The 10398-nt window shown below is 36.6% G+C and overlaps 1 protein-coding gene across 1 annotated transcript; it reads right to left on the bottom strand.

The window, feature by feature from the left end:
* Positions 1–6925: 6925 nt before the first annotated feature.
* On the bottom strand, positions 6926–9448 carry LOC141618908 (protein FAR1-RELATED SEQUENCE 5-like). The gene is made up of 2 exons (XM_074435969.1): positions 7390–9448; positions 6926–6984 (listed from the first exon to the last, which is right to left on the bottom strand). The coding sequence occupies exons 1-2, from the start codon at positions 9446–9448 to the stop codon at positions 6926–6928; spliced, it is 2118 nt and encodes a 705-aa protein (XP_074292070.1).
* Positions 9449–10398: the final 950 nt, after the last annotated feature.

The raw sequence follows: 10398 nt of genomic DNA, 5'->3' as shown, positions 1-10398 counted from the left end.
CATTTGACCCATAGAAGATCTGGCTTAGTGTAAATCCACCAAACCAGTTTGCCTACTGCTGCTTTGTTCCACATAATGTCCTGCTTAAGGCCTAGACCTCCTTCCTTTTTTGGTCTACATACTTTATCCCAAGCAACCAAGGGTGATCTCAGGTAGTCAACTCCCCCATCCAATAAGAAGTTCCTGCAAATTTGCTCAATGCTACTAATGATGCCAGTTGGCAGAATGAACATTTGGGCCCAATAGTTATGCAATGTCTTAAGCACAGCCTTAACCAAAACCAACCTTCCTGTATAAGATAACTTCCTGGCTCCCAGAGTTCTTATTCGAGCCACAATCTTATCAATGAGAGGCTTGCAATCATGAGCATTAAGTCTGGTAGTCTTAATAGGCACTCCTAGATACCTGAAAGGAAGTTTACCTTCAATTAGCCCAGAGACTCTTAAGAAGTCAGCCTTCAAAGAGTCTTTCACCCCATTAAAATACACATTAGACTTCCCTTTACTCATCTTGAGTCCTGAAGATGCTGAAAAAGTTGAGAATGTCCTGATAATAGTCATCATTGATTTAGCATCTCCCTTACTAAAGAGCAATAGATCATCTGCAAACATAAGATGAGAGAGCCGTATAGGTGAGCAGAGTGGATGAAACTTGAATCCCATTGTAGCAGTAGAGATCACCAATAACCTAGAAAGATACTCCATACATATGGTAAACAACAGGGGAGATAGAGGATCCCCCTGTCTCAGTCCTCTTTGACCTTTGAAAAAGCCAAACATGTTCCCATTTAAGTTAAGAGAGTAAGTGGCAGAGGTGACACATTGCATAATCCACCCTCTGAAAGCACCTAGAAATTTAAGAGCCTCCATCATTTGGTCTAGAAAATCCCATTCAATAGTGTCATAGGCTTTTTGGAGGTCCATCTTTATCAGACATCTAGGAGCCACTGCCCTCTTCTCATACATTCTAACAAGATCCTGACAAATTAAGATATTTTCCATAATGCTTCTCCCATGAATAAATCCTCCTTGATTTTGTGAGATGATGTCAGGTAAAACAAGGGCTAGCCTATTACAAAGTAATTTAGAAATGCATTTGTATAGCACATTGCAACAGGCAATAGGTCTGTACTCTAGGACAGAAGAGGGGTTTGTCACTTTAGGAATGAGAGTGAGAAGTGTTGTGTTCAGTTGTTTAAGAAGCAAACCTGATTGGAAAAAATCAGAGATAGCATTACAGATTTCACCTCCCACAATTTCCCAGGAATCTTTAAAAAATTGACTAGAATACCCATCAGGTCCTGGTGTCTTATCATTAGGTATACTGAACATAGCCTCTTTTATCTCCTGATGTGTAATAGGACTTAAGAGCTTCTGACAGTGTGCTTCAGTACACATGTTGCCTTTCTGGACCACAGATTTTTTAACTTGGAGAGTCTGGTTTTTGGAACCTAGGAGCATGTTATAGTATTCCAGAAAAGCCATTTTTATACCATCTTCAGTAGTATGCATCCTACCATTGTGATCTTTAATCTGATAGATAGCATTTTTATTCCTTCTAGCCTTGATGAGTCCATGAAAATAGGCAGAATTAGTGTCACCCTCATTCATCCAGTGAGCTTTTGTTTTTTGCTGTAAGAACTTCAGTTTGGCTTCATGCAAGAATAGGAACTGTTTATGAGCTTCATACTCTTTCTGAATGAGATCAGCATCCCCTGGAGTTTGAGTTAGTAGCTGCTGTATGTGAGTCAACTTAACCTGGGCTAAATCAGACTGATTCTCAACATCACTAAAATGCATTCTATTGAGCTGCTTAAGCTTAGGCTTCAACAACTTAAGCTTCCTGACCACCCCATACATGTGTGTCCCTCTGATAATTTGATTCCAACAAGCTGTGACACACTCTTTAAAATCAGGAGCCTTGCTCCACATATTATAATATCTGAAAGCTCGTTTGTGAGACTGAGTATCAGTAGCAGTGACTAGGCAAGGAGTGTGATCAAAAGACCTTCAGGTAGAAAATTTGCAAAATATTCAGGTAACTGGACTGATCATTCATGATTCAGAAAAATTCTATCCAGTCTACTATAAACCCTTGTTTCAGGGGCTTGTTTGTTATTCCAAGTATAGAAAGCTCCTGTAGAAGGCATATCACTCAAGTTGCAGTCCTCAATGCAATGTTGGAAAGGCTCTGCTTCAGAATTAGAAACATGTCCTCCCAACCTCTCATGTGTCTGAGACACACAGTTAAAATCTCCCCCAGTTGACCAGGGACCACTGACCTGCATAGCTATCCTTCTAAGACTGCTCCAAAGATCCTCTCTCTCTTTATCTCCATTGAAAGCATAAACTAGAGAGTGATGAAATTGTTGTTGTGTGGATTTATCAGTGACCAAAAAGTGCATAAATTGGGCATTACTCTAAAACCAAGATATCCACCATAGTGGGATTCCACAATAGCCAGATTCTTCCTCCCTTATGGTAAGCTGAATTGGTGGTCACACACCAATCCTTAAAAATATTATTAACAGTTTTATTAAGATTTTGTGGTTTTATTTTTGTTTCAAGCAGACAAAAAAAAACCAACATTATTAGACTGAAGAAATCTATTAACAAATCTCTGCTTCCCCTCCCTATTCATCCCCCTCACATTCCAAAATCCAAAAATAATCATGGGGTAAGATGGATAGGTTCACTACCATTAATATCAACTCCTGCTCTGGGAGAACTTATAACAACTCCTGCTCTAGGAGGACTTGTGCCTCTCAATACCTCCTTATAGGTAGGAGAAATCTGATGATCAGAGTTGTCCCCAGCCTGTCTTGTTACTCTCACTGGCCTGACTGGAGACCTTGAGCCCCCTTCCAGGTTTTGTATCCTTACAACAGGTGTATGAACATTATCTTGTAGGTCTGTACCTTGTTCTTGAACCTGTACAATAGCCTGAACAGATGCAGTAGCCATACTGGCTGAAGGATTTGCAACTTTCTGCTTTTGGACAGGTCTCCACACTTTATGAGGAACCTGCCTTGATTGCACAGGTTTGCCTTTCCTGCAATTCTCTTTCTCATGCCCAAGTAGTTTACATTTAGTAAACACACTTGGCTTCCATTCATATTCAATATCCAAAGTCATTAGCTTGTGTTTCTCATCCAAGAATTGAATAGTTTTTGGAAATTGCTGCCCTAATTGCAACTTAACCATAACCCTTGCAAATCCTAATCTAGTTTTTTGCTCAGTGGCCTCATCACTTTTCACATACTGACCTACTAGATTAACAATTTTACTTAAGCTTTTACCCCAAAATTTCAAGGGCAACTTGTGAATTCGACCCGGCAGTACACTCTTAACTTCCTCCTTTGATAATTCAACCTCTGGTGTCCATGGTCTAAGTATCATAGGCTTATTATGAAATAAGAAGTGTCCACTGGTTAGAACTGCTTGTTTCATTTCCTCAGTTTGAAATCTAACTAGGAAAACTCCATTTGGCATAAAAGATATTTTAGTAATTGTGTGCTTACTCCATAATTTTTTCAGGAATCCTTCAAAGGCTTGCCAAAGAGGATTGGCCCCCAAGATGAAGCCATAAATAGCATTTTGCCAGTACTCCAATTCATCTTGTACGTCCTCATCAGTTAAATGAAGTAACTCAGACGGCTCATCATCAACCAGCTGCAAGATCTTTTTTCCATGTCTCTGGAACCATTCTCCATCATCCTGGCCTTGTTCCTCTTCATCCTTATCCATCTCCACCACTGCCTCCACAACATTCTCAATTTGTAATTCACAGTCCTGTAGTATGGGAACCCCTGTAATCTCATTTATACTTTTAGTTTTCTGTCCCTCCTCTACATCAGGTCCCTGTATTTTCTTTGCTTTTTCAGATCGTAAAACTCTGGAAGTAGCAGTTTGTGCCGAATTCTTTTGTAAAGAGGATTTCTTAGATGATTCAATAGCCATAGCAATAGATCAGATCAAGGAAGTAGCCCTAATCAGACGGCATCCTCTTTCTCTATAATTAGGTATATATGATATGTGAATCAAATATCTTTGCACTTTGGTTTCATCCAAGTGCAACATTGTTTGTGATGACGTTTTAACAAAGGTGAAGCAGTATCAAGAGAAGCCCTTCCCAAAGAAACTGGATTCGTCTGATGAAGAATTCTACGAGGGTGATGAGACTGTTGGGGATGAGAAGATAGGAGAGGAGGTAGTTGGAAAGAAAGAGAAGAGTACCGATGATATTGTTGTCCCTGACAACAATGAGACTGTTAGGGTTAAGAAGAGAACAATGGAGGTAGGTTGTATAAAAGGGAATATACCAGATGGTAATGATGCTTGTGAGAACAATGACAGCATGACAGATGTGAGTAATACAAACGACATAGCTAGGATAAAAGACAAGTGTACAAATGAGCATAATCTGCTTGACAGTGCTGACACTACCAAGGGCAAAGTCATCAACAATGAAAATGTTCATGAACATGAAACAAGTCAACCAGAGTCTCTGAGCATCCTTGCAAATCGTAATTTACTAAGCATAGATACATGCATTATTACTCCTCTTACTGACTTTTAGAATTGCATTGCTGATTATGTGTCGTATAGTAGAGGTAAACATACCGATTTAGCTAAGATATATATATATATATATATATATATATATATATATATATATATATATATATATATATATATATATATATATATATATATATATATATATATATATATATATATATATATATATATATATATATATATATATATATATATATATATATATATATATATATATATATATATATATATATATATACTAATGTACAATATTTAAATTTACAATGTTCTGTATCCTGTTTTGAGTTAACACTGGTAGTCCTGAACCAAGGAACTTCTTATGCATGTGGATGACATTTCTCTTCGGCATATTGAAATGGCAATGCTACGACAATCTAAGTATTTAACGAGTGATGTGATCAATTGTTAGGCAAAACTTTTGAATGCCAAGGAATCTAGAAGAAACTCTTCCGAGCCATATCGATGTTTTTCACCACAGCTGTGTGTGTAAGTCAAATATTTATATAAACTTATTTCAACAAGTAAATTTTGTAATGTTTTTTCCCTTGATTAACATCAGAAACTTTACTTGTCTTGCATACAGATGATGCTTCAAGGAGAACTGGACACTGTTGAAAATTTTATGGTGATTAAGGATATAATGAAAGAAGAGTTTACCCAATTCTCGGTTAACCCAGATAGAATTGATTTTGGTAGCATCGACAATATACACTCTTTCTGCATGTTATATTTAATTTATTTGTTGCCTAATTAAATCTTTTAAAATCTACAGTTATTCTTCCCAGTTATATATAAAAGGCATTACCATTTACTAGTCATTGACAGAACAAGTATAAGTTCATCATCATTGATAATGTGCATCGTGACGGAAAACTAGAAGAATTTTTCCCTGATAGACCACTGTCTTTTGTAAGATTTTATGCTCTCTTTTGCTTAACAGCACTACATGCTGTTTCTATTCATTATTGTGAATGTACAATGACACATAGAGTGTACCTTCCCCAAAAATTTTGGGTCTGTCTTAATTTTCTTATTTTTGTGATATTGTAGCTCATAATTATTTGTGTCCTAATGTTTTTCCCCCCTTCTCCGCCAGCGTAATGTTCTAGCAGAATACTTGAAAGACATCGGTGTTTCAAAGGTAAAAGTTGATCGCATCAAAAAACTGCAGCCTATTCTTGCAAAGATGAAGTGGAGGAACAACACTAACAAGACTGATTGTGGTGTTTACGTTATGAGACATATGGATACATTTAAGGGTAATCTAAATTGGACCTGTGGGCTTAAAAAAGGCGATGTGAGTTTCAGAAGTAATACAATTATTTTTAATACATAATTCAGTACACATTTGTACATGTTCTAACCCCTTGTTTTCTTTTTTTTTCCTAGGATGCTCCTCTACTGATTCTGCGGAAGAAATACATTTCATATATGATTTCAACAGAAGGCAATGTATGGTTTGATGCTGTACTAAAGAAGGCAATGGATTTCCGTTCAAACCCACTGCCATGGGAAGAATACGACGATGAAGATGAGGAAGATGCTGAATTCAAGCCGTAAAAACTTTTTTAGTTTCGTTTGTGACATGTGTGTGAGTAATGTAACATATATTGAGGAAGCTACGAGTCGAACAACCTGAAGTTTGAAAAAAATTTAATTCAAGAGAGTGTTATATTCCGGAAACAAATTTCAATAAAGTTTATTATGTTCTTGTAGAACAACAATAATGTTTATTGTGCAAAACGCCTTAAAATTATTGTACTCTGGGAAAACAATTCCAATAAAGTTGATGATGTCCCTGCAGAACAAAAATAATGATCCTTTAATACAAATGTAATATACTTTGGCTATAAGAGTAATGTACTTTGGCAGTCAAATCGAATTGTACATATAAGCCTTTAAGAATGTTCCTTGCAGAACAACAATAATGATCCTTTAATACAAATGTAATATACTTTGGCTATAAGATTAATGTACTTTTGCAGTAAAATCGAATTGTACATACAAGCCTTTAAGAATGTTCCTTGCAGAACAACAATAATGATCCTTTAATACAAATGTAATATACTTTGCCTATAAGAGTAATGTACTTTGGCAGTAAAATTGAATTGTACATACAAGCCTTTAAGAATGTTCTCGTAGTGTATATTATGGTTTTCTATCCTTGAATCAAAAATTTGGACCTTCCACTTCGTTATCAGATTCATCTTCTTCATCGTCGTCCTCCACATCATCAGATTCATCTCCTTCATCGTCGTCATCTTCATGGTGGTATTTGGTGAATATGCAACAGAATGTAAATTAAATATTAGATCTTATAAGGAGAAAATGGCCAAAATGAACAACTAAATTGATATACATTCAATGTTAACCAAATATACATTGCTGAAATTCTCATCTGTGCCTTCAGAACAACCATAATGTTCATTGCAGAAAGAGCTTATGTGCCTCCATATAAGAGTGATGATTTAGGAAGGTAAACACTATGCGCTATACTTGTATAATTTAATAATTATTTAACATTAACGTAATATGCTTTAACAAGAAACCAAATTATACATACCTCTCAGATGGTTTGGTTCTTTGCAAGTCCTAGAGTTGTGTCCTTGGCGGCCACATGTTTTGCAGTACCTCTTCTCTTTTCCTCTTTTCTTTAGGGCTTTTAACATTTGTGATTCAATTCTCTTTCCCTTGGTCCTACCCTTGTTTTTAGATTTTTTAGGAACATGAATCACCAACTTCTGAGGTATTTTGCAGCCCACATACTTTTCTATTTCTTTCATCTTGTCTTTCTTCTTTGTTGGAACACTTCTGTTACTAATCATATCCAATCTAATATCTCTCAGTTTTTCAATCAAAAGCTTCATGTCATTATCATCACACTCAGCTACTCTGACACAAGAATAAACCTCTTGCCACAACTCAGTACTCAAACTTTTCCGGTCAGAAAACTTTTGAGAGACATCTATCAATTTGCCATCTTTATCAAAGACAGGCTTACTCATTGCAGCTTTTGTCCATCTTTGCATTATGTACTGTTCTGGTATTTTATGAAAATCTTGGTTGTGTAGAATCCAAAGGCAATGCCTGCACAACAAGCCCATTCTCTGAAACATAGAACAGGAACAAGTAATCTCCATGTTATATGGTGAATATGCTACGTTCCATGACTTATTTGGCACCTGCAAGTCTGTTAGAATATATATTTTTGTCTCATCAATCTTCTCTACATTTTTAAAACGGCAATCAGACAAAGCTGCAACCAATTCTGTTTGGAAGTCTTTGAAAATGTTGTGCGAGTATATTTCAGAAGCATGGACTTCAAGGTTTGACTTTGTTTTCTGTGGGATTTTAGAGTGTTTGTTGTCATTGTTCAACTTGGACTGCTTGTGTCTTTGTGCTTCCAAGGCACTCTCATAGCACACCCAAAACTCAACAAGGGTCAAATGAGGTGTGAGGAACCTGTCAAAGAAACTGTTTTCACTCTCAGACCTAGAAGTAACCCTCATCAAGCCAGACATTGAAACATCTTTAAAATAGGCAGGGATCCACTGTTCCCTGAGATCATACAAATCTGAAAACCACTCGTGTTCTACAAGTTGATAATCAGTCATTATCTTCCCCCATTGTTCTTCGAATTCATCAAGCTCAAGTTGGTTGTTCCAAACACACCTATTGAGCATGGTCTTAAAATCCTCATCTTGAAATAGTTGATAACTCACTTTTTCTCTTAGTTTCTTCATTATGTGCCACATGCACAGTCTGTGTGTTGACTCCTTAAACACTTCCGGGACTACCGACTTCATTGATTTGTCCTGATCAGTAATTATAATTCTCGGCTGGCACCCGCCCATTGCTTCCAAAAATGTCTTGAACAACCATGTGTAACACTCAATACTTTCATCACCTATCAACCCAGCTCCAAAGGTTATGCACCCTTTGTGGTGATCAACTCCTGTGAAAGGCACAAACACCATATCGTACTTGTTTGTTCCATATGTAGCATCTGCTGATAACACCTCACCGAACATCATGTAGTTCTTTATGCAGATCGGATCTGCCCAAAACACTCTAGCCAGGCACTTGTTTTCATCTACTATAAAATCAAAGTAAAATGAACTGCATGTGTCTTTTTTCCCAATAAGATTCTCAACAAACATTTGCGCATCAAAATTACCAATGTAGGTTTTTATGTCCCTGACAAAGTTTTTGAAATCAACCTCAGTAGCACCAATGTTGTCGTAACCTCCACACAGCTCCTTCCAACCTCTATAGGCTTTTACACCACCTAGTTTTAGCACCTTTACCTTTGTGACAAATTGTTTCTGTACCTTTGTCATTTTTCGGTTTCCTTTCAAAAATATTGTAGATTCAGGCGAAGCAAGTGGATGGTTATGGGCTTCATCAAATCTGGTAACAATATAAGTTCCATTTTCTTGGTATTTGAACTGCACTAATGCACGACAGTCAATTCTTGTAATCGGCCTCACACGGCTTATGTCTGTCACATCAGATTGTGCATCATTGTCAGCAGTATCAGTATCGGTATCAGTCCTCTTCCTTTTCCTACTTTCCTTTACACCTTGCCTATTGCAGACAACATTCCTTAATGCAAAACTGTTTGGTAACTCATTGTCTTTAATCCTTTTTGTTGTTGCAAGTCTTGGCGTAAACCCACAGATTGTACAATATTCTTTGTAGAATAACTCTGCTGATTCTAGCTTTTCGAATACTTGTCCTACTTTAGGTTTCTTTTCCTCCGGGCTGAATGGAATGTACTGGAGTGCATTTAATGTTTCAATTCTTGTTCTTGGTGTTTTGAAGCTGTTATTTGTAGAAGAAGACGTAGTTGCATCACTTGTACTCATTGTCTGCTTCAACAGTAGTTAAGTAAGTAAGTATATTGAATATTATTGCATCAATAATGCAGTAATCCAATTCTAATATGCTCTACAAAGATTGGTAATTTATTTCGTACAAATAAAGGTTCATATATAATGTATTCCTGCCAATGTCCATTATCATGCCTTTAAAGGAACATTTATTTTACTGCTAATGTTCATAGGAAATATTTTTGTCCATTTTGATATAGCATATATAAAATGTATTGAATGCTAATGACAGTAAACAAACAAATAGACATAATACTATTTCATTAATATCAGAAAAATATTTACAAAAGTCATTTAAGGCTTTCAAAAGCATAAAGCCTACTAAGGCTTATACTGAAAAAAAAAAAACACAAGATAATACAAAACAACAATAAACTAGAAAACTAACTTAATATATTTCTAAACTAATCTAACAGTCGAAGTCATAATAACCCTCATCACCAGACTGCTCCTCAATATCATATTCTTGTCTGTATCTTTCATATTGTCGTGCTTGTTGTTTATGATGTCTAATTATTTCTTCACGACTAGACATAGTCGTGCAAAGGCAGTATCTTTCAAGGACCCGATTATTCTTTGTGACAGTGATTATTCCATTTTTATTTCCCCGAACCGCGTTTCGGTAATAGTCCCTAGCAATTACCCTTGGCTCGGTCCCTATAAGGAACCAACTTGACCAGGCCTTGCACACCTCGGCCATGTTTTTCTTTTCTTCCCTCCAAGGTCGGTCAAAAAAATCCGGAGCAATGCCTGAGTAGTAAGGAAAGGATGTAAAGGACGACTGTGTGATGGTACATCCATCTCCACAGGAATCTCTTCTCCATCAAACCAGTTTGAAGAAAACTGTCTTACTTTCCATTGCCAATAATTATCCACGAAACTTTGTTTGTAAGCATCATTCTTGTAGTGGACTATTATGCACTTTG

Source organism: Silene latifolia, chromosome X, assembly GCF_048544455.1.
Source record: "Silene latifolia isolate original U9 population chromosome X, ASM4854445v1, whole genome shotgun sequence".
NCBI lineage: Eukaryota > Viridiplantae > Streptophyta > Magnoliopsida > Caryophyllales > Caryophyllaceae > Silene > Silene latifolia.
The sequence above is the reverse complement of the archived record's forward strand: the minus strand, read 5'-3'. Positions and strand labels throughout refer to the sequence as shown.

Coding starts and splice junctions, on each gene's coding strand:
- LOC141618908 (XM_074435969.1), bottom strand. CDS start 9,448: ATGAGTACAAGTGATGCAACTACGTCTTCTTCTACAAATAACAGCTTC. Junction 6,985..7,389: donor GGATATGATTAGTAACAGAA/GTGTTCCAACAA, acceptor GTTGTTCTGAAG/GCACAGATGAGAATTTCAGC.